This window comes from Lacerta agilis, chromosome 9 (assembly GCF_009819535.1).
Source record: "Lacerta agilis isolate rLacAgi1 chromosome 9, rLacAgi1.pri, whole genome shotgun sequence".
Classification (NCBI taxonomy): domain Eukaryota; kingdom Metazoa; phylum Chordata; class Lepidosauria; order Squamata; family Lacertidae; genus Lacerta; species Lacerta agilis.
Window position 1 is genome coordinate 58,901,116 of NC_046320.1, and position 24,992 is coordinate 58,926,107.

At 43.5% G+C, this 24,992-nt stretch overlaps 1 protein-coding gene across 1 annotated transcript in view; it reads left to right on the top strand.

Annotated features, from left to right (window-relative positions):
• SNCA (synuclein alpha) overlaps positions 1–23,410 on the top strand; it is a 40,745-nt gene extending 17,335 nt beyond the window's left edge. Inside the window, 2 exon segments of the mRNA XM_033160795.1 lie at positions 20,687–20,776; positions 23,096–23,410. Of these exon segments, the coding sequence (XP_033016686.1) occupies positions 20,687–20,776; positions 23,096–23,128 (123 nt within the window). The 3' untranslated portion in view covers positions 23,129–23,410.
• The last annotated feature ends 1,582 nt before the right edge of the window (positions 23,411–24,992 follow it).

The following is a 24,992-nucleotide window of genomic DNA, read 5'->3' on the forward strand; positions in this document are numbered from 1 at the left end:
CCCCCCCCAAAAAAATATAGTCTGGCCCCCCACAAGGTCTGAGGGACAGTGGACCAGCTCCCTGCTGAAAAAAGTTTTCTGACCCCTGTTGTAGACACATACAATGTTTGAGAGACAGAGCTGTAGTCTGGGAAGTTCCCACTCAGAGCTTGCTCCTGTTCTGAAATTGCAAGATGCCTTCAAATCATTATTGTCTCTTATTCGCCCCACCCCACCCCCTCGTCAGCAATATGAGAATTGTAATACTGCTCAACCTTACAGGGTTGTTTGAATAATCATGTGCTTAGATACAATGTACCTATATATTTCCTCCAACATCTATATGTAGACAAGAAAAGAACAGACTGGGGAGTCAGGAAACGTAGAGGAGGTATGTTGCTTTAGTCCCATCACTGATAAAATCAATCTTAAATGCAACTGATTCCCCCCCTAAAACATTGATTCATTATCATTTGAAGCACAACTTATTTAAGGATTATACCAATCTTCCATTATATACTTGTTCAACCCACGTTGGGATGAATTCATGAGGTGAGTCAACGATGCAAGATAAATGCACCTGTCTCTAGCAGCTTTTGCACTCATATTTAAAGCTTAATTCTTTGGTCGTTTGCTAGATCCCAGTGGACAGTATTTCCATTGTCCAGAGCTCTCAAGGCATAATTTTAAAAGCGATCAGATCAGCTTCTAATATATACACAGAACGTCTGCCTTAGGGGAAAGAGGTGAAAGGAGTTGAAAAAAGCACAAGAAGGATTTATTACAGAGTTAGAGAAGGATTGTTTCCAGACTTTGAGAAGATTTTGTTCATCTCCCACACCCCACTCCAAACAGCTTTAAAAGGGCAGTCCCCGAAAAGGTGATTCAGCTATGAGACACTTGTCCTCACATTCAATAGATGGAAGTAGAAGGATTATTATTATTATTATTATTATTATTATTATTATTATTATTATTACCACATCCAGTAATACTTCAAAGTGATAGGTTTACAATTGTGGAGGCTCAAGTGTGTTCTTCAGCTTGATCAGTGGTTGTATAACTTCTCTCTCAGAGTCATTTTAGTCCCCAGGCATAGCTGCTGGCATGGTAGGCTGCAGTAGGACCCTGGGTGCTTTCATGTAATATTCCTGTTTCCATAGAAGCCTGGCAAAGAAAAATAAGCCCCATGCTCCATCCTACAAGCAGGAACAGCCTTTCAGTGTTGTATTATCTGCAGGTGGGGAACTGGATCTGACCGACAGGCTGGATTCCACCCTTGCCAGGCCTGACAGGTAGGCAGGGTCACTCACCTGGCAGACACTTGGCATCATTCTGTCTGGTGTCCTGTCTTCCTTTGCCCATGCAATTCAGCATTTCTCAACCACCAGCGCTTGCAAACTCGGCACCTTTGCAAGTGTCTCTGGGGAAATAACTGGGGAATACCAATTAATCCTGAAGTCCTATGTGTGTGGGGAAACCACAAAAGAAAAAGGGAAATGGCTGACTGTCTGAATTCAAAAAGTGCAGGGCTTGACTCACTCTCTAGAGACTCCCACCAAAGGATTGTGACCTTGCATTTAGCTAATCTGCTCATGCACCCTTTCACACCACATGCTTTGATAGAAGTTGGGTTCTGCTGGAGAAAGGAAGATCCTGTTTCCTGATTCAGAACCACAGCGGGCTCAGCCCTCAAGCTATTAACATTTTTCAAAATGGCGACCCACAAGTGAAAGAGCAGTCAAGCTGAACCATGGAGAAGTAGAGAGGTCATATCTACTTTAAAGTGGATGGTTCCCCCCACCAAAGAATCCTGGGAACTGTAGTTTAGCCCTTAAAGGTAAAGGGACCCTTGACTGTTAGGTCCAGTCGTGGACTACTCTAGGGTTGCGGCGCTCATCTCGCTTTATTGGCTGAGGGAGCTGGCGTACAGCTTCCGGGTCATGTGGCCAGCATGACTAAGCTGCTTCTGGTGAACCAGAGCAGTGCATGGAAACACTGTTTACCTTCCTGCCAGAGTGGTACCTATTTATCTACTTGCACTTTGACATGCTTTCAAACTGCTAGGTTGGCAGGAGCAGGGACTGAGCAATGGGAGCTCACCCCATTGAGGGGTTTCGAACCACTGACCTTCTAATTGGCAAGCCCTAGGCTCTGTGGTTTAGACCACAGTGCCACCCGCATCCCTCAGTTTATCCCTTACTGGGCTACAACTCCCATCACGTTTAACAAACTACAGCTCCCAGGATACTTTGGGGGAAACTATGTGCTTTGTATGTATGGTGTGGATATGACCAGAGTACAGTAACCCTAAAGAGCTGGGCTGCACATAAACCAAGGCCTGGATAGACACCCTTTCTTTAAAGCTGTGTATAGCATGTTATTCAGTAAATTAGCATATATTTTTAGGGCATGTTGTGTGAAGAGCATTCACAGGATTGAATGCATATTTAGCACTTTTTCTTTCCACCTCCTACACAAGCTATGAGACGAGCTTTCTGAGTTGCTGGAGTTCTCTGCGAAGATGGGGGGGGGTGTGCTTAATTTTTCAGGCACGTGACTTGCTCTCTGAGATCGGGTGAGAACTGATGGTGAACTGCAGAGAGAACTGTAAACGAGAGGAGGATGACTTACACTGGAGTAAAGACCACAAGAGTTGGGTCAGGGGATTTCGAGTATACCATATTAAGATTGAGAAGTTTTCCACAGCTATGTTCTGTAGATTCTTGCTTTGTCATGTTCCAGTCTGCTTCCATGGGGAATTGTATGCCTTGTGTTACAAGAGGACCTGTCAACACACACCTTGCAGAGCCCACATGTTTTTAGCTTGTATTTTCATTTCAGTGGGGCTTTTTGAGGCTTAAAGTCATTGGGAGATGGGCAAGAGCAGCCTGGCAACGATATTCTGGAGTCTCTTCGGAGAGTGTTTTATTTCCTGCACAGAAGAATAGTTGACGTAACTGTGTTGTCCATGGCTGACTTCCAATTTTCCATGTTCAGACCATTAGCAGTTGCTGCGCTGCAATATCTTGTTTGCTATCAACTCTTCCTCCTCCTTCAGACTCCAAACATAATTCAAACAAGGACAGGCGAATTTTATTCAGCTGTTTCGGGTCACCTTAGGCTTTCCAGTCTCTTAAACACTGTAGCAGATATGTCTTTAGGTGTAGATCTTGGAAACATCTTTTCAAAATGTCTCTCATCTCTGGGTTGTCTCTTTTCTTCCTTCCTCTTTTCTTTGATCTTAGCTACTGTTTTGTTAAATGGTTGGGCTGGATCCATCATAGAAATGCCAGTCGCCACGAAACAGAGCCCATGAAGTAGACTCAGGGGAATGGGATTACCGAAACAAGGCAAAGTCGGGAAGTCAATTTTCATAATGTGAGGGTGTTTAGTGTCATTTTGGAAGTATTTTTATCTTGGTGTCAAATGCCATTAAAATGTGTGTCTTATTGTACAGTTAGCTAGGTTGCTCAGGAACCGGTGCGTGTGTGTTTAAAATTCATGTAAAAAGTATTATTCGTGCCCAATTTTAAGCTACCTACTATTAGTAATGTTAAATATATATGGCTAGAGCAGTGACAGGGAACTTGTGCCCCACTTATATATTGTTGGACTACACCTCCCATCATTCCTGGCCATTGATCATGCACTCTGTGGCTGATAGAAACAGGAGTCCAAGAAAATCTGGAGGACCATAGTTAAGTGGCCAGGTTTGTCTTTCTAATAGTGGCTCCTGAGGGTCAAGTTTCACTTAAGGGGGCATTTTTCAAAGGCTAATTGTTGCATGTGGGGTAATTTTTGTTGGAATCAAAGCTCCCCTTCCCTATATTCTTTGATCCTGATGTGGTCCTGCACACTATGCATTTAATGTAATGTGTAGTTTGACCCTGAGTCAGAGCTGATTCAATGCTGTTACAAAGAAAAGGGAAAAGAAGAATCAAGAATCTCTGAATCTTCCTCCTTTTTAGTTTCCACAGAAAAAAGAAGACACTGATTTATAGGAATCTAAGGTCACTTTCTGTGAAAATGTGCTGTGCTGTGTTTTCCAGTATTTTCCACAATGATTTCACACGGACTTCATGTTCAAATGATGAGGCTTTAATTTTATTTAAAAAGCTATGCCGGCAATTTTCTAGCATGGGAAAAAAATGTTCCTTCCTTGTGAGAATATTTTGTGCTTCTCTGTGGCACAAAGGTTTGTCGCTGAATGAAAATGTCTTAATATAAAGTGAAAAAGTGCACAGCATGAGGGCCAGGATTCAAAGAACCAGATATGTGTTTTCATACATCCAAGAGGGATTTGGAGTGGTTCAGATTTGGGGAACCTGTATCCTACCGGATGTTGATTGACTCCAGTTCCCATCCTTCCCAGCCACTATGGACAGGATGACAGGAACTGGAGTGCAGTATAATCTAGAGAGACACAGGGTCTGCATCCCTGCAGCAGACAATGATCAGCATCTGTTGCCACAGATGTTGTGGAACTCCAACACCCATCCTATAACCCGCTTGGAAGTTTTGGGTTGTTTTGGTATATAAATGTGAGGTGATGTGAGTTGTACAACCTCTGGAGGACACGATGTTGACTACCCTTGCTAGACAATTCTGAGGTAGGTGGTCCAGTGGTCTGACAATGGTATAAGGCAGCTTTCTGTGTAGCTGAGGAATACACCCCACTAGGAGTAGTTGTAGTATAATGATTGGAGTGTCTGGCTGTGACCAAGGAGATTTGGGTCCTAATCCTAACTTGGTCATAGAACTCACTGGATGATCTTGGACCTGTCACTCTCTCTCAGCCTAAACTTTATCACAAGGTTGTTGTGAAGATAACATGAGAAGGGGGAGAACCCATATATGTCACCTTGAGCTTCCGGGGGGCAGGATATAAATGTTATAAATAAACAAAAGCACCTAGTTTTCCAGCTTGCAGGTGGCAGGCATTAAATAATAGTAGAAGTGATGTTCTGCATGAAGTAAATGGGACATGGGTGACACTGTGGTCTAAACCACTGAGCCTCTTGGGCTTGCCGATCAGAAGGTCGGCAGTTCAAATCCCCACAACGGGGTGAGTTCCCCTTGCTCCGTCCCAGCTCCTGACAACCTAGCAGTTCGAAACCATGCCAGTGCAAGTGGATAAATAGGTACCACTGTGGTGGGAAGGTAAATGGCGTTTCCATGCTCTCTGGCTTCCATCACAGTGTTCCATTGTGCCAGAAGCAGTTTAGTCATGCTGGCCACATGACCCGGAAAGCTGCCTGTGAACAAACGCCGGCTCCCTCGGCCTGAAAGCGAGATGAGCGCCGCAACCCCATAGTCGTGTTTGACTGGACTTAACCATCCAGGGGTCCTTTATCTTCTACCTTTACCCTCATGAAGTAAGCCCCTACCTTTAATTTCTAGTGTCTGCATTTAAAAGGATCTCATGGAGAAGTTATGGGAAAGACCTTGTTGATCAATCTCCATTCAGAGTATGAAGTGAACCAGATAGACTCTGCATAAGGAAGCACTTTCTGCTTCAAAAGTTGCTGGAAACCTCAGGAAGAGAGAGTGCTCTTGCGTTCAGGTCCTCCTCAGGGTCAGAACAGTTGATTGGACTAGATGGGCCATTGGCCTGACCCAGAAAACCTCTTCTTGTATTCTCAAAAAGCACCATGTTTTCTGAAAAATAAGGTCTCCCCCGCCATTGGATTATTAAACCACTAATTTACCAGACAACGCCGGAATGAAACAAGACACCAGTGAATAAATAAAGTCCTACATCCTACGCAGCTGAATGCCGCAAATAGCCAATATTTCCCCCCTTACAAAATTACACAGTGAAAGAGTAACAAAAGGCCACTGGAGGGTTCATTTCAAATGCCCTCTTTGTCCATTCAGGGTGTGTTGCTGTGTTCCTGTTGCAATGCCCAGAGTTCTGAATGCTGCATTGTACAGTTTATTAACAAGACTTCATTTCATATCTGGTATATTAAGGCATAGCATCTTGGCCAACGTACTGAGCACTGGCCCTTTAGTATCTGGGAGGGGAAAGTGTTGCTGCCAGATCAATGGAAACACTGAGGAAATGGAACCAAAGCATTTCTTAGCTTTTCATTTGGTTCACTGTCAGAAAACTGGTTTTAAGAAAAAGGGTGTCAAGTAAAGCAGGAAATGCAATTCACTTTTCTTAAACCCAACACAAGTTAATTTCACACAGACACACAGAGAGACAGACAGACACACAGCCTTCTTCTTTTTTCCAGGCGTCCCACTGAAAGAGATAATAGCAAGGTTGCACAGAGACCTAAACAACTTGATATGCTCTTCCTACTTAGTGACTAACCCAGATAAGTAATTATTGGGCTTTGTGTGCTATAAAGACCAGGACAGCTGCAGCCCATGACTAAGGGCCACGTCTTGTGTGACGTGGGAGAGATAGGCCACATCTAATACATACATTTAAACTACGCACTGTTATATCACTTTGGGCTTCCCCCAAAGAATCCCCGCAGCTGTCATTTCTTAAGGGTGATGAGAGGGCAGCAATCCCCCCAGTAGCTTAACAGTCCTTCTTCCCAGGGAACTTTAAAAAATATATGAATGAGTTTTGGATTCCCGCCCCCCTTTGTTTTGTTTTTATGCTGGTTTTAAAGTATGTGATATTTATTTATTGCTGTTAGTAGCTTTGAGTAGAATTTGTTTCTTTTTCTTTTTTTTAAAAAAGCAACTAATAAATACAGTCATAACTCAGAAGTCAAACGGAATCCATTCCAGAAGTCCATCCGACTTCCAAAACGTTCGGTAACTAAGGCGCAGCTTCCGATTGGCTGCAGGAAGCTCCTGCAGCCAATCGGAAGCCTCAAAGGTTGTGCCAGACATCTGGGTTCCAAAGAATGTTCGCAAACCGGAACACTCACGTCCGGGTTTGCAGCGTTCGGGAGCCAAAACGTTCGACTCGCAAGGAGTTCAGGATCCAAGGTACGACTGTACTAAATAAAAATCAATATCACAAGTTTTTAAGCAGGTGCTGCATGGCAACTGATCAGGGTTGGCACAGTGGTGGATTTCATCCAGTGGTAGGGAGCTGGCTTTGATAATCATTCAGGTCTGGTTCCACTTCTGGGATTGTACCCACTTTGCTGCACCAGCAAGCAACAAATTAGCAAAAGGTCAGCCTTTAAGAATGGATTGGGCATCCTAGATGGTCAACTAGCTCATTCTCTACGTAAGATTTGTTAAGTATAATGGATTGGATTGAGAGATATGTGTATTGATGAAGGTTTAAAATGGAAAATGGCTAAATCTGTATTGCTAATGTTGGGGGTTTTCCATAGAGGTTTTTCCAAGGGGCTCTAAGCTCCTAAATGGGTTATTGTTGTTCAGTCGTTCAGTCGTGTCCAACTCTTCGTGACCCCATGGACCAGAGCACACCAGGCACCCCTATCCTCCACTGCCTCCCGCAGTTTGGCCAAACTCATGCCAGTCGCTTCGAGAACACTGTCCAACCATCTCAGCCTCTGTCGTCCCCTTCTCCTTGTGCCCTCCATCTTTCCCAACATTAGGGTCTTTTCCAGGGAGTCTTCTCTTCTCATGAGGTGGCCAAAGTGAGGTGGTTAGTGATTACCTACTGATTGTTTTCTGTTACTCTAAAGTACTGTTGTCACCTTAGATCAGGTGACAAAGGCACTGGAGTTGCAGATTCACCATCTTTGTGGTGGCTTTTAGTTCTTTGTCTGAATGCCACAAGGAACAGAAGATGTAAATGAAGCTCTCCAGGAAAACAGCTCCAGGGAAATGGATGCTGTTAAAGAGAGAGGAAACTTTGCTTATAGGTCTGCTGAGCCTGTGCTGGACAGCACAATACATTGTAAGGTTATCTTGGTTGTATCTTTGATGCTTATGTTTTGTTTTGAAGAGTTCTGCCAGTAAAAACAATTGAATAATATTTTTGTGGGCATGGGCAAAGATTTCTTCCAAAAGGAGTCAGTGCTTCCAGTCTCTTCGAACAGCACAATATTGAAATCTGCAACAAGTTTCTCATGCCACTAAATTGCTATCTTCATTTTCTTTCTTGGGTGCCAAAAGAGAGGAACCTGGTTGGCCTCTGTGAGAACAGGATGCTAGACTAGGTGGGCCACTGGCAGGTTCTTCTTATGAGCCAGTGTGGTGTAGTGGTTAAGAGCGGTAGACTCATAATCTGGTGAACTGGGTTCACATCTCCGCTCCTCCACATGCAGCTGCTGGGTGACCTTGGGCTAGTCACACTTCTTTGAAGTCTCTCAGCCCCACTCACCTCACAGAGTGTTTGTTGTGGGGGAGGAAGGGAAAAGAGAATGTTAGCCGCTTTGAGACTCCTTCGGGTAGTGATAAAGCGGGATATCAAATCCAAACTCTTCTTCTTCCTCCTCCTCCTCCTCCTCCTCCTCCTCCTCCTCCTCTTCTTCTTCTTCTTCTTCTTCTTCTTCAACAGTTTTGTCTCTGCTTCTAATGTTTGAACTCTGTGGCACTGCCAATGATGCTCATTACAGCAGCTAATTTCATTTATAAGTCAGCCTAAGACATCCAAAGGGTATATATGATCCATATTTTTTTTAGGATGAGCTTCAGTTCAAGGCATACTATAGCCAGAGATCCTGCCGGCATCATCAGAACACTGTTATACTACTTCACACTCTTGATGAAGTACCTGTTGAGGATTCGGCTGCTTTTTCACCATCAAGGGGGAGGAAATGTCACAAATGAATTGTAGGTAATAGGTAATCACAGAGACAGGAGATCCAACCTCTGTGTGGCTCAGTTATGAAAATGCTCCTGCCTTTTGCTTCCCTAAATCCATTCTTTTGTCTTTCAGAAATTGCTCTTAAATGCCAAATGTTTTCCCGATCCCTCACTCTGTTTTCCCCAATGTAGGAAGAGATGAGTATGGCAATCAAAAGCAGTAAATCTAGCTTCCCACAAGCCATTATTCAGATGCTTCCTTTCATTGCAGGGTATAAATTGGATTAGTAATGATAGTTTTGTGAAACTTTGTACTTGTTCCTCTTGCTTTTATGCAGCAGGAGCCCTGAAGCCAAAATCTCTCCTTCTGATACCTACATTTATTATACTTCTCTTTTACACTTATGATCTCCACCAGATACTTCCTGCAATGCACAGTTGAACATCTGCTGCCCTTATGTGACACCCAGAATCAGCTGCCAGATGTGGCCTCCTCCCTTTGCCCAACGGTAGGATCAGCTCCGGCTAGAACCCTTGTCCTGGGATCCTCTCATTTCTCTGTCTCTCTTAACAGCAATGCCAGAAGTGTGATAATTTAGGTCAGGACTAGGGCACAGATGGAGTGTTTAACACTTTGCCTCTGTGTCATTTCCCTGTTGACTTCCCCCACAAAACTGTTTGTAGGAAATAGCAGTGTTGGAGGTCAACAGCACATGGAAGGAAGAAGCTTTCATTGGGAAAACAGAAAGCAGAAAGGGCCCTACAATCACAACTGTATGTTCCAATCTAGATCCTGTTCACAGAGCACAACCACATCAGCTGGGGCTGATGGGAATGTAGTCCAAGCAGCTAGAGGTCATTAAGTTAGTGAAGACTAGGCTATGGATTAATGTCAAACTGTTCAGTGAAGCCAATGATTGCTTCTCCAAAGGGCATTTCTAAGACAAGAAGGTTTTCAGAAAAATGCAAGCTGCTGTTTGTTTCTTTCGTTGGTTGGTTAAAATACCCTCCAGAATATTGGTGTACATCTCACCATCTTGTTTGAAGACTCACTACAGCAAGCTATTGACTCAGAATACACATTCCATCACTTAAAAATGGAGATCTTTGGGATAGATCATTATTATTCAGGAAATAGGCATATGCACCACAGGCAGAATTGCAACAGCACGAAGAAGAAGCCCGTGTGACAGCTCTTGACCTTTGAGTCCTCTGCTGGATGCCTTTGTAGTACCTGGGAAGGGGAAATTCCACTTGGTTGAAACCCAGCAGGCTGACCGGCGCTGATCCTTTTGCTCAGAATTGATTGGTTCTCCTCCTTCAGTGAGCTGTTGGTAGTTGCTGCTGCTCCGATGCATTGCCATGTCCACCTTCTGCTGTGCCCAACAGAGCCAGTGAGTGAACAGGGAGCAGCAGAGATTACTCCCAGTTTTTACCACTGAAGGTCCCTGCCTTCCCACAGCTCCCTAAGTCTCCTCTTCCCCTGGTTCCTTTCCAAGTAATCTGAGGCTCCATCCACTTGCCTATCACTGAGAGCCAGTGTGGTATAGTGGTTAAGAGTGGTAGACTCGTAATCTGGTGAACCGGGTTCACGTCTCCGCTCCTCCACATGCAGCTGCTGGGTGACCTTGGGCTAGTCACACTTCTTTGAAGTCTCTCAGCCCCACTCACCTCACAGAGTGTTTGTTGTGGGGGAGGAAGGGAAAGGAGAATGTTAGCCGCTTTGAGACTCCTTCGGGTAGTGATAAAGTGGGATATCAAATCCAAAGTCGTCTTCTTCTCTTCTTACCTCTTCAGCTTATGGGAGACCAGTGGGGGAGAGGAGCTGGTCGCAGCAGGAGTGGGAAACACCCATGTCTCTTTACCAGCCTGACTCATCTCTGTCTCTTGCTCCCCCCCCCATCCTACTCTCCTGCTGCAAATTCTGATTCTGATTCCAGGCTTCTCTCTGCCACAGACTCTCCCTGATCACTAAGCCCTATTACCTCTTCAGCTTCTGACACCATCTCCTCCCAATCTTCTTCTCTCTCTGACCACTCATTATTGTCTTACCAATCCCCGGGCTCTGAGCCTTCTTCCCTTGGAGTTCCCCAGCTGGTTCCTCCTACCATTCCTCTGCATCCAACCAGTCTGTAACAAATAGTAGAGAGAAAAGGAAGCCTGTTTCTGTATGTTGTGTTCCAAGCACAATCAGTCACTGGCATTGCTTCGGAATTATGTGTAAAACCACCCGTTCCTTCAATTATATCTCTCTTCCATCTATGCAAATGTGAGAGAACGCACACAAGTGGAGTCCTGTATCAGTGCCAGCATGCTCTTAAAAGCTGGTGTTGCTACATAATTCTAGACAGCTTGTCAGTATTCATTAGCTCAACTGCAAATGTTACTTGTGGAAGGGAGAGTTGTGATTATTATCTTCAGGCTGCTCCTACTGTACTTGTGGTCTTTGTAGCCTAACTTCCTATTTGGTTTTCAGTCATATACCCTCAGTTGATGGAACCCAGTGATCATCTTTCAGATTATGTACCAGTAATGCCATCAAATAATTTTGGTGAACCTAGGAAAATGCCTTGCTCTTGCTGCTATCCACAGCATGTGTTAAAAAAATTATGGTTGGGTGTGAAAAACAATAATGTGTGATGGACAGTAGTGTGTAGTGGCCGTGGAAAAGGCAAATTCCTTTGAATTGAAAATAAAAACTGCCAAGATCATAATGCAGTTATACAAACTGTGCAACCACAGTTGGAGTACTATGTATAGCCCTGGTCACCTCACCTCAAAAAAAGATATTGTAGAGTTGGGAAGGGTTCTATGATTCTATGAATTGTCTTATTTCCTTGCACCACACCTTTAATTTAACTGTGTGTGGTATGTGCAGAAGTATATTACGGTATATTACTTTCCTCCAAGAAGCTCAAGGTGATGGTCATGGCTCTCCACCTCTCCATATGCGGTAGGCTGGGCTAAGAGGCAGTGACTAGCCCAGGGTAACCCAATGAGCCCCATGGCCAAGTGGGGATTTGAACCCTGGTCTCCCAGGTCCTATTTCAACACTCGAACCAGTACACCACACTGTCTCTCTATGCTAAGAAGAGGAATGGAATGGTTTTTATGACAACATAAAAAAGCCCAGTGGCTCTGGAGCAAGAAGACTGGCGAAGCCAATCATGTGCATCCTTCAAGTTAGTAGCAGATGTAACCTGCACCCTTAAAGCCAATAATAAGGTTTTGCCTGCTTCCGGAGGGTAATCAGCTAAGCGAAATGCTTGTTAGCCTGCATGCTCGTCTCCTTGAATATTCACACTTTACCCTAGTAGTTTACCAATGCTGGGGAGAATCCAAAAAGCTTTCATGTTCTAATCATCACTGCAGGTACTTTCTCCAACCAAGTGATGCCTTTTCTTTCAACTGGAAGAAAAGTTAAACACCATCCTGGTAGATGGACGTTAGTGTATGCATTGTACCTAAGGGAGCTCTTTGAGAGAGAAACTCACAATGTCAATAACCGCAGGGCAACCACTTCAACAACAGCAAGAGCCTTTTCTTAGGTGTATTGCAGATTTTCAAACACAGTTTTTGGCTGTTGCTCTCTCCTTATACAGCATAACGTTACAGTTCAGCAGGGAATAACGCTCAAAGTGCTTGTTGGCTCCCCTACCTCATGTATCTTTTGCCATAATGGCCTTGCTCTGAATGCTTCTGAATGCCATTTGTTGGAAACTGCAGGTGGGGAGAGTGTTCTTGTGCTCAGGTCCTGCTTGTGCGCTTCCCACAGGCATCTGGTTGGCCATTGGAGGCACAGGATGCAGGACTAGATGGGCCACTGGCCTGATCAGGCAGGGCAATTCTTATGCGCTTATCACTGCCCTTCTCTCTGTAATGAGTAATGCTAGATGAAATGGAATGGGTGGCAGTCAGGAGTCTGACATTTCTTTTTCTTTTTTTACAAATCATATTTATTGTGGTTTCCAATAAAACAATATCATATGAAACATTCCAAATTACATTCCAAATTATTTCTCCAATTATAAAACAAAAAAAGGTTCCAAATTGTCCAAATTATTACTTTAATTTATTTAAGGCTTCCCATGCTTCAAATTCCGGAGGCTCTATTATCATAAATTATTGCTTTGCTTTCTCTTCCAGTGTTTTCACAGCCGCTGATATATCCAACAAGTAAGATAAGTCCAAACAAGCAGTATCACTGTGTGATTTTAAGTCTGTACTCCACATTCCTTCTTTCGCTTTGCTGGTTGAAATCCAAAAGTCGTATTTGTACAGTCGCCATTTTCTTCTTTGTTATATTTCATATATTTTCCACTTTTAAAAGTCCCGATCTGCACCAGGTTATAAATCTTTGGAGGTTAGCCATCTCACTTATAAATCGTCACGTAAAAAGAAAAAAAAATGCAGCCTTGTCCCTCCTACGATCTCACGTTGCAGTCCGGGCATAATTCTAACTGCGTCATTTCTTGGCAGTCAACCAAATTCTTCCAATTAAAGTCCGTCAATGTCCAAGGGATTCATTTCATACTTCACACATTTATAGATTATAGTTCATATATTCTCCTCCATACTCAGTTTTTCAATCATTCAAATCTCACTTGTTATATAAACGTTGGGTCTTCTGGGGGGTATTTGCCCAATATAAAATCATACAATCACATAGTCCAGGGCTCCTCCCCCCCTTCTGTCCCGTTTCACATATTTCACATACCGATACAGTCGTAAATTCTCATCCTCTTCTTTTCAAACAGTGGCTGGATTCTTTAGCAAAATACTTTCTCCTCTTTCGTTTGAAGCATGCCCAAGGCGACTCACTAATTTATATTTCTTAGCGTTGGGAATCCCGGACGGACAGGCCGGTCGCAGGAGTGCCGAACCTCAGGGGGGCTATCTGCCCTGACTCCCCTGCCCATTTTCCCGAAGGGTCAGAGCAGGTTTTGGAGCACCGTGGGCGAGCTGCCCTTCCCACATGCCTGGGAAGGTTGGGAGGCTGCATACTCCCAAAACAGCCTCAAAATTCCCCATGGAGGTCGGGAGCAGATGGAATTCCGACCATACCAGTCCGTGCCGGAAGCGGAAGCCAGGAGTCTGACATTTCACACAGGTGAAATGCCCAAGGATTACTGCACTAAGCTTCCCCCCCCCCGTCATCACTGCTCATTTTTTAAGGCTCCCTTCCATTTATTATACACTGTCCTTGTTTACACAACACAGCAAGCAAAACTATGGCTTACCATGTGGTCTCCCAGAAAGGGGCTTGAAGCCATTTTGCTGCTGTGCTAAGTCAAGGTTTGGCACAGTGAACCAGGACTTGTGGTTAAGCTCTCTCTTCAGTAACCATGCCAAATCCATGATTAAAGTCGTAGAATTATAGAGTTGGAAGGGATCCCAAGGGTCATCTAATCCAAACCTCTGCAATGCAGAAATCTCAACTAAATCATCCAAGTCAGATGGCCACCCAACCTCTGCTTAAAAACCTCCAAGGAAGGAGAGTCCACCACCTCCCAAGGGAGTCCATTCCACTGTCGAACAGCTATTACTGTCCGAAAGTTCTTCCTGGTGTTTAGTCGGAATCTCCTTTCTTGTAACTTGAAGCCATTGGTTTGGGTCCTACCCTTCAGAGCAGGAGAAAACAAGCTTGCTCCATCCTCCATGTGACAGCTCTTCAGATATCTGAAGTTGGCTATCATATATCCTCTCAATCTCCTCTTTTCCAGGCCAAACATATCCAGCTTCTTCAAGTTCAACCATTCCTCATAAGGCTTGGTTTCCAGACCCTTGATCATCTTCGTTGCCCTCCTCAGTACACATTGCAGCTTGTCAATATACTTCTTAAATTGTGGCACCCAGATTGTCCCAGAACCACCATGCCACCAGCCAAAGGCACCCTGAGAGGGACCTGCCCTGGGAGGAAGACTGAGAAATTAATAGCTCCTTGTGCACCAGGTCTGCTTGGGGCTTCCAGCTTCCTCCCACTTCTCCTTCCCCTCACCAGTCCGTCTTCAACTGCATATGGTTGAAATTGCCTATGTTAAATGCATGCAAGATGGGGGGGGGGTTGCTGTGCTCAGTCTCCCCTGGTCCTAGAATAGAATGTTGTATGTATGGAGCCCCATAGCACAAGCCTTATTCACAGCAGCCTGGTAGCAAACCCATCTAGATCCTAGAGGACAGGACTGATCCCTGAAGAAATATAGCCTTAGGCTAGCAACTCACATAAAATTTAAAGACAGCATCTGCCAAGGCAAAGATGGGGATAAAATTGGAACACTTATTTTATCCCTAGAGGTACCATAAAACAGAGACCATGAACAGTTTGAGAAGGTGTAAATAGTATTTAAATACTACTACATTTTTTTAAGAAAAATAAATCCATTTCTGTGCAATACACATCTCATGTGTTCTGAATAGTTAATCATGCCAGGCAGCATAAAATGTGGGTGTTTCTAGTGACATTAATAAGCACATAATCAAGAATACAATCCTCCCTGCCGTAGCCTAATTTAGCTGAGGTTACAGCATTTTCTGCTAGAAAAGGACTGCCCTCCATTAATCATAGGTAAGCACAATTACAGTTCTCTTACCTCATTTTGAGAAGACAAATAATGCACCCAGAGAGCATGAGTGTTTGTCAATCCTAGCCACCCCTTAGTACATATTTATTAATGTTTCATCTGGAAATTGCATTTTTCTGAGATTATACATGGAGTAAGTCTTGCATGTTAGAAAATACAACTCACTTGCTTATTTGTAAACACTGAAGTCATTACTGTGCCTGCATATATGCGTACACAATGATCTAGTTAGCATAATATGCATAAGCCTCAGAACTCATGTTCCCTCCACCTCCTTCAGCATGGCCAGTTGGCCATGATGAGGAGACTGGAAGCTTTCACTTCCATTTTCAACTAACCACAATCACTTGTTACGCCCAAACAAACTGTGGTTAGTCTTAACTGGCTTAGAAAATAACTCAGCATTTTTAAATGACCCTGGGTTGTTTCATTATACCAGTTAAGACTAACACAGATTGCACATTTGGACAAAATGAGGAACTGCAGTTAGTCAAAAATGAAAGGTCTCTCTGTGGCTCACTCAGGCTCATCCCCATAGCACTAAACCATGGTCTGATGTTAACATCTAAATGCCGGTTGCTGTAAACCACTGGACGGCTGTTGCGCTCGGTTCCTGCTTGAGGGTTTTCTTCAGGCATCTGGGTGGCCACCATGAGAACAGGATGCTGACCAGGAAGTGACCTCTCCAGACAGCAGAACAACTCTTCTTTTCTTATCTCCTGGGTGACAAGGACACTGTTAGGCAGTTGAATGCACATGCATATTCCATCCATTTTCCTTCCTCCCACCCATGCTTTTTCACGGCCCTGGGCACTGGCAACCCACACTACACTACTGCTTCCAACTCTATGAATCTCTGGCCTTGGAGGAGCAGTCAGCTTTTCTAGTTTCCTCCCTTCCCCTTCGCCCCCATTCTCTCTCTCTCTCTCTCTCTCTCTCTCTCTCTCTCTCTCTCTCTCTCCAGCTAGTTCACTTTCATAAAGGTGTCCTCTGCATCAGAGTCCCTCTCCCAGGCATCTGGACATAAGAAAAAGAAACACAACTGAGAATATTATGTGTCCATATTCGAAAATTCTGTTGGTCTTGTTTAACAAGATGGTCTCATTAAGAAAATGCTGAACTTGTAACCGAATAAAGCTGCTAAATATTTCATTGCATACCAGGCAGTAGTAACCGGAGACAGGAAATTATTATAAACTCTGCTGATTAAAAGAGGTAGATTTCTGTAAGCTTATCAGGAATAATTATGCTAATTCTGGGGTCTTAACTGAAGAGAGAACAGGCATCTATCTGCCTGTTCAGCACAGCTTCTTAGTGGAAACAATCATCCCAATTCACTATTACCTTTTGTTGAGGATCCTTTAAGAAACATAACACTGATCAAATGATACAATATAAAAATACATAATCTAAAATATAATACGCTAAAATGATTGTTTGCTAGATAAACATGTTCAACAACAGGTGTACTGTATTTGCTTGCATTGATGGTCAGAAAAACACCCAGTTTTTCTCATTAAAGTTAATTGGCAGCAGAGAAGCTTTCTTGGGGAGGCTCTATTAGCACAGATAAATAATTGCAGAAGAATAAAGGATGGTGCAGGTATTGGGTTTCGTTCTTTAAAAAGTGTCAGGAGCTTAGCTAACAGGTTGGAGAGTGCACTTAGGCATGGATCCAAAAAGTCAAGATCTGGGTCAATTTGGTAATTGCTAGTTTAAGGAGCAAGCAATTATGAAGGTCTGTATTGCTAGACAGCAACACAACAGAAGATCAAACTGTGTGCAAGTAGGTGTGGAAAGACCTGTCCATTTCAATTATCTCAGTTCCTCATTTTTCCAACCTAAAATTCAGTTCTCCACATTTCAACACAATTTGCGGGGTGGTTGTTGTTGTTTAAAAAAAAATCATGAAAATTATTCAGCATTTCAATATGAATTTCTCCTGATAAACACTTGTAAGTGTGCAGTTTTGCCTAATGTACACAATTTTGCAAGCAATTTCTCCTAATATGAATTTTGCAAGTTATTGTCGTGAATATATTCAAAAAAAAATGCACACGTTTCTACCTAATTTAAGACATATATGTTTATTTTCTTAAGTCTGGTCTACAAGGTGCATCAGAATCTGGTCCGGTCTGTACAGGTACTGTAATCCAGAGCTGGTAGCATGGAGTGTACCACTTCAGGCTGCATGTGGGGGATTCCATTTTTGAATGTTCCTCCATGTGCAACAAACTGCCTGTTACAATTAAAAAAAAAATCAGCAAAATAGACAGAGGTTCGAGCCCAGCCTATTCGCATCTCTGCTAGTTTTATAATTGCAGGGAGCTTTTTCTGTAAGGGAGCATTCAGTAATGTGAGTACCTCCTCTCTGAAGTGACACATTTTACTGCCTCAGAATGCTACTACCTTGGTAATTTTGCTTTGCTCAGTACAGACCAGTCCAGAATAACTACCTGTCAGGTAGCTGAGGCGTATGTTTAGAAAATCTAGTGGGGTCCCAGCAGTTTATGATTTTCAGCCAGCAAAAAAAAAATGGTTCTTTCCATTTTTACTAAAGTCAGATGCCTTCTGCTTTCCTGCTACAGACAGCATTAGAAGGCAGAGATGTTCTTTCTTGTGGAACCTCAAGAGCCATTTATAAGTGGGTTTCGCTTGACACACATTTCATTCCCAGCAAGCCAAAAGGAAAGCCTGCTTTTTAAAAGAATGGGTAGACACAAAACGTTAAGCTCATGATCAGCACAAACCTCAAAGTCAATAAGCATTCTGATGGGGGGTAAAATTCCTGAATACTCCCAAATCTTAAAGGGGGGGGGGCCTATTTGTGCCAGTAAAGCGAGATGAGCACTGCAACTCCAGAGTCGTCCGCGACTGGAGCTAATGGTCAGGGGTCCCTTTATCTTTACCTATTTCTTGTCTTATTTTAAGTTATTGATATCTGTAACCTTGGAGACCAAATTCTTCCAATTTACCCACCTTCGGGATAATTTTTGCCAGGGGTTTTGAATGGATGGAACATGACTAGTGCAAAAATAGCTTGTGACCACAACCCTTTGTCTACTTCCCCAGGAACCTCTGTGAGACTTGGCTCTGAATAAATGGGCATAGGATTGTGCAGTTTGAAGGGAAAACATCAGTAATTCACAAATGTTATAATGGGTTCAATCTAGGCTAAATTAGTAGCACTTAGCTGCCTTTGAAACCATTGAGGCTTAAGTGCAATTAACTTACTTTACATCCAACCCAACATCTATTTTTTAAAGGAAAACTAAAAAATAATAATTAATAAAGCAGATGTTAAAGTGGATAGTGTGTGGAAATGAAAGTTAATTCATCTGGTGTTATTTTTACAGGAACGGTATGCAGTGGTCATAAAAAGTCGAAAGATGGACGCTTTCAAAGAGTAGTCATGTCTTATACACACCTTTGCAGCAGTCTCCTCCAATAAATAGGTTTGGTAGAATTTGTATTGCTTTGGAAGCATTTCAAATCTATTTAACCAGGGGCAACAGCAGATGGAAGGAAGGAAGGAAGGAAGGAAGGAAGGAAGGAAGGAAGGAAGGAAGGAAGGCTCTATCAAATCTTAACTTTTAACTCGCTTGTCACAGAAAATGTGCTATGGACTGTGCTATATATAGACGTAATATGATTATAATTCCAAAACTTTCTAGTGCAGCGGTTTGACTGAATTCTCCATAGGTGAAGTAGTGATGTATTCCTTTGGTTCATGTCCTTAATTATATAAGAAAATAAAGTGAATTATAATGTGCATTATCTTTTATTTGCAGCTATTGCTTTGCCCACCTACATGAACATGTGATTGCATTCTTTATGTTGTACTTTCAAAAGTACTCAAGGGATGTTTGTTTGCCTCTCCTCTGCCCATCTCTGGGCTACTTGGAAATGTTTGGGTTGCATTGCCCTTTGTAGGACCATTGCTGGTGATAGTTTAAAGCAGTGCTTTTTTTTTCTTTTAAAAAAATGTTTAGGGGTACTCACATTTTCCTACTCATATTGAAACGCTGCCCCTCAATGAGGCCAAACTTAGATTCACAAAATGTTTAGGCGTATGCGTGCCCCTGCATCCACCCAGAAAAAAAGCACTGGTTTAAAGTCATCTCATCTCATTTCAATAAGGCAACAGTTTTAAGAGCAGCAGCTTCAAATACTTGTAGGAGAAACCAAGCCAACCATTTAGCAGAATTTAGAACATAAAACTGAAACAGACGTTGCTGCCGAAGTTCTTGATCTAAATTAGAATTAAGATCGCCATCAGAAGACATTGTGAGACAGGTTAATCAACCAAGTATGACTGAGGACTTGCTTGTCTGCTGCCTGTTTTATATGTCAGTGACGGATGTTGCATCTAGTAGCTCATTAGGTATCTCAGCCCAGGACGAAGGGGCCACTTCCCCATGATTTCCCTGTTAGCTTGCCCGTTTACTCCATCTTGACTGTCAAATATGTCTTGGCCTACCAGTAATTGCTGCTTTTGAATGATCTATGGCTTCCTGCGTCTCACAAGCCTGGCGCTTGTTGAAGCTGTTAAGCAGGAAATCATAGGATTGCAACGTACAGGAAAGGTGATCTAGTCCATGGTTAAGAACATCTACACGCTGCACGGGCACACCAATATCAATCAATCTATGCCAAGGCAAACAACAATGTACCACCAACAGACCACATTTGCAGTAGAAGAACTGCTTATGAAGCACATACATGTTCATGGGGTGCACACACTAAGTGTGCATGCTAGGGCAGGGAGAGCCATTAGATCTGTTAGGAAGCTGTCTTATACTGAGTCATAGAATCGTAGAATTGTAGAGTTGGAAGGGACTATGGGGAATCAGTCCAACCCTCTGCAATGCAGAATTATGGATCTTCCTAGCTCAGTGGCAGCAGCTTTCCAGGGCTTCAGGCAAGGAATCTTTTTTCTGGAGATGCTGTAATGAATCTAGGACCTTCTGCATGCAAAGCTCTACTACCAAGATGGGGGCGCTCCGGCTGTTGGGGAGGGGGAGGACAGAATTACTTCCGCTGGCACAAATATACCTTTACAAGCATTGTGAGTAAGAAGGACTGTGTTAAATTGCATGATGGTTTTTTAAATTTATATGGAAGCCTATGAGAAACAACAGCTGCACCCACATTGCCATTAGCCTTCTGGGTTTCATTAAATATTTTTTGAAATGTTTACCAAAATTTAAAATGGAAAAAAATGAGGAGCAGTTCTCTGTTTAAGGGAGAATTCTGTCTTCCACTTTCTCTGTGGTGCTGATTGAACATTTTGTGTTCAATACTCCATTAACCAAACTGAGCAACAAATAGCTTTATTGGAAGTGGGAAGTGAGGGGTTGCATTTCAAATTAAACTAAGAAGAAATCTGCCATGCTATTGTTTCCCCCTCTTGTTTACAATCGCAGAATGAAGAAGGCCTCCCACAGGAAGGAATGATGGATAACACAGACATGCCAGCAGATCCAGAAAACGAGGCCTACGAAATGCCTCCTGAGGTAAAATCTTTCTTTGATGGGTTTTCACGGAGTATAGCATTAATGGGCACCTCGTGATAGATGTCCTGGTTGTTTATGCTTGAAGTGTTGGGAGAAATTTAGAAACTATCTTGTCAATAAACATGTACTGCACTCATAGAAGAAACCTGTGCCCTCCCCCATGCTGCCACCCATGGAGAAGCGGTGCCGGCAGTGGCACCAGTTTCTGGCAATATCTTGCCAGATCTCACTGAAATCTCACACAATCTCATGATTTTTTGTGTGAGATCTCACCAGAAATCCGTGCTGTTTCTCCATCAACGGTGGAGTGGATGGGTGTCAGGATGCTGTCAGTGGCTCCCATCTGGTTGCCCAGGAAAGTATAAAGACAGGGGAAAGTTTATTACAGTCCTTTTTTATTTCAATCTTTACAGAGAGAGGCTATAGAACCCAGCCTCTTGGATAATGGCGTTGTCCCAAGTGAATCTCCATGCCCCTTCTCTCCCACTTCCTCATTCATCATTCTCATCACCTTCTCCATGGGTGCTGCTATGTGCCCTCTGTCTTTGAGCTCTTTGCTCTCCTACTTTTAAGGCTCGCCGGGTTCTGGGAGATGGAGGGTCTGGAATGCTTTCTAATGACAATGTGTCAGCCGGGTGTTGCTCTGGCTCTCCCATGATTTCTCAACTTTCCCCCTCATCTGCCTCTGAGGTGTGACCTCCCTCAAACCCCTGATGTAAATCTATACTGTCTTCTTCCTCCTCCTCCGTGGAAGGGTCAGGATGGAGAGGTGGTCTACATCTCCTCTGTCCAGTCCCTGACAGTGGGATGACCACAGGCATGGTCCTTCTTCAGTTTCCACCACCTGAGGTGGTGGATTCATCGCACCTCATGGGTGGGCATGCCCCGCCCCCACTGCCCTGCACTTTTCCACAAGACCACACTACTTACTGCTGCAGCATGGAGTAAAACCAAATATGCATGCATACATACATACATACATACATACATACATACACAATCCCATGCACATTTATCTAGGTGTAAACCCCACTGAACAAAGAGATACTTAGTTCAGAGTAAATTCACCTAAGGTTATACTGTCAAACTGCAAACCCCCACGATAGAAGGAAAATAACATGTATTAATGATGAAAACCATTTTTATGCCCCTCATACTGACAGAGCCCAAAAGCAATACCAGAACAATCATGGAAAGAGAGGGGGGAAGCCTGCCAAAGATAAATTCTTTACTCAAAAGCACATTTTTTTATTTGCATTCATATTAAAAAAGGGGGGGAGCAACCTTCTTTGTGATTTATCTTATAATACCAGTGTAAGGACTTTAATTTCAGATCCTAAACCAGTACCAAAGAAAACACAAACATGATTCATATTATTATTCAGTGTGAAAAGACATGCACAGGCTGCTTCCTTGGCCACACCATTTCTCAAAAGCTGTTTTAGAATTGTAGATTTTTGTTCTCCCTGCAAAACACTTCCCCCTCTAATAGCTTGCATTCTTCAGTCAAGTTCCTACGAATGTATACCTACTTAAATTTAAATACAAAATTCTAGCCTTTAATGGACTGTGAATGTCACTGCATTACGGAATTTTCTAAAGAACTGTCTCCATTAAGACAGTGTATTTGCCATCATGCAAAGTAGTTCCCATAAGACTTCTCCACTCTGCATTAAAGTGATGCAGAAGCTGCTTCTCCTTTCAAGGGGAGGGGGCTGCTATGGCATGCACTCACACTGGGGCAGGGAGGGGCTTCTGCCTCTTTCCTAAAGCCCAGGAAGCTTCTGCCCAGATTAGGGAAGGAGATGTGGTGCTTAGGGAAATACATGAAAACATTCTAACCCCTACATCCCTAGTGAGCATCCACCTGAAACTAAGTTCCACTTTAGTGTGAACTAGCAGAGCCTAGGGCTTGCAGATCAGAAGGTCGACGGTTCGAATCCCCGCGACGGGGTGAGCTCCCGTTGCTCGGTCCCTGCTCCTGCCAACCTAGCAGTTCGAAGGCACGTCAAAGTGCAAGTAGATAAATAGGTACCGCTCCGGTGGGAAGGTAAACGGCATTTCCGTGCGCTGCTCTGGTTTCACCAGAAGCGGCTTAGTCATGCTGGCCACATGACCCGGAAGCTGTACGCCGGCTCCCTCGGCCAGTAAAGCGAGATGAGCGCCACAACTCCAGAGTCGGACACGACTGAACCTAATGGTCAGGCGCCCCTTTACCTTTACCTTTAGCACATCATATATTGAGATGTTTTCTCTCTCTTCTTCATCTTCCTCCTCCTCCTCCTCCTTCTTCAATGTTGATGTTGCTGTTCCCAACAGGAAGAATACCAGGATTATGAACCTGAGGCTTGAATTCAACTCTCTTCCTTCTGTTAGCTGCTGGCAAAGACACCCTGTCCTGTACAAGTGCTGAGTTCCAATGTGCCCAGTCGTGAACTACTTTTTATAGTTTGTACAGTGTCTTTTGAAGTCTTCCATCAGCAATGATCGGAGCATCTGTAACTGCGTCCAGTTTTCGTTTCAGCGACCAACCTCCCTCTGAAACGAAGGCCTGGGTCTCAGAGCCATTGTTGTTGTCTGGATATTGTGGCTTCAAGTTCTAAAAAGTCAGAAAGCAGTTTTTTAAAATGAAATAAAAAAACACCTAAGTGTCTACTCCTTATTTCTAATGCTGTATATGTTTTGTTGACGGATTGTTGGTAATTTGGTATTGTTTCTTTTTTTAACTGCTACCTATGATCTTTCTTTTTCTGTCAAAGGATAACATGATTGTGAAAGTTGTTAATATATTTCTATACATATATACATATATATAAAGTAATTGAGCATGAACTATGCACCTATAAATATTTACTGTGGGATCTTACTTGTTTTGTGAAACGTTTTACTAACTTGTATTTGTAAATAACGGTGTCCAACTGGAATAAATAAAATGTTATCTGTTCAAAATTGGTGTTAAATAATTAGCTCCCCCTTTTTTCACAATAAATTCTCATGTTGGGGTTGTGTTACATACTAAATGACAGCAACTATACATGTTTTCAGCTCCCTGAAAAGAACCAGCGATGGACACTGTCCCCTGTCTTGCCTTGGAGAAAAAAATAATCAAAACTCAGGGAGATTTCTGGAATCCCTATCAGTCCCTCTTCTTCTAAGCAAACTTATCCTTGTGACAAAGGTGGGTGTAGGTAATTAATCCTGAGGCTATGCAAAAGCTAGGCTTGCCAGTGTGGGCGGCCCCTGTGCCATTGGGCCTTTAAGGATCTACCTTGACATCAGCAAATCCTCTGAGCCCCACTGCCTTGCCTCTTCCCCTCTCCTGCTCAGTAAACAGCGACTCAATTTTTGGGAGGTCAAGTGAGTCGACTGCCCAACCATGCCACCCACAGGGAAACTTTGCTAAATCACTGCCTGCAAAAGGGCATCAAAACAGGGGCCATTTCAGATGTCTAGAGCAGGGATGTCCAACAGGTCGATTGCGATCTACTGGTAGATCCCCAGGAGCTTTTGGTAGATCACGGTCGATTGCCGGTTCTCTTTCCTCAGTTAAAAACCCCCTCACCCCACCCTCCATTGTTGCCTGGTCTCCAGAGCGGAAGACAGAGCTTCTGCAGTGAGGCAGATTGTTTCCTTAGTGATCATTTGGTGAGCGACTTTTCCCCTTTCCCCCTAAAAAAGCTCAGCAACTTTTCCCTGAACCCCTGAAAAAAGAGCTTTCTTTCATTTCTAAAAAAAAGTTCAACTGTGACCTGAACCCCTAAAAAAAGGAACTTTCCCTCCAACAACTTTCACCTGAACCCCCCCCCCCCAAAAAAGGGGTAGATCACTGCCAGTTTTTTTATTCTGTGAGTAGATCGCAGATTCTTAGGAGTTGGCTGTCCCTGGTCTAGAGTATTGTTGGCATCTGCCTGTCTCAAGAGGCAATGGAGTGCACCTCCAGGGGTGAAGGTAACCTGCTGCATCAGCGGCACCAAGGTTACCTCCCTGGGGCACAAGCCTGTATGGAGATCCTGGGGTGCCCAGGTGACAGGATGATGTGGCCCAAAGGGAAACAGAGCAATGCGTTTGGCATCAGCTTGGTTACAGGAAGGAGGCGTAGAAGGTGCCGTCCAACCATCTTAGGGACTCCACTCTGGATTTGTGTAAGGTTTACTCTTCTCCCAAAGATATCCCACAAGGCAGCAGAGGTTTAGGATCAGTTTTCCTCTTCCTCCAT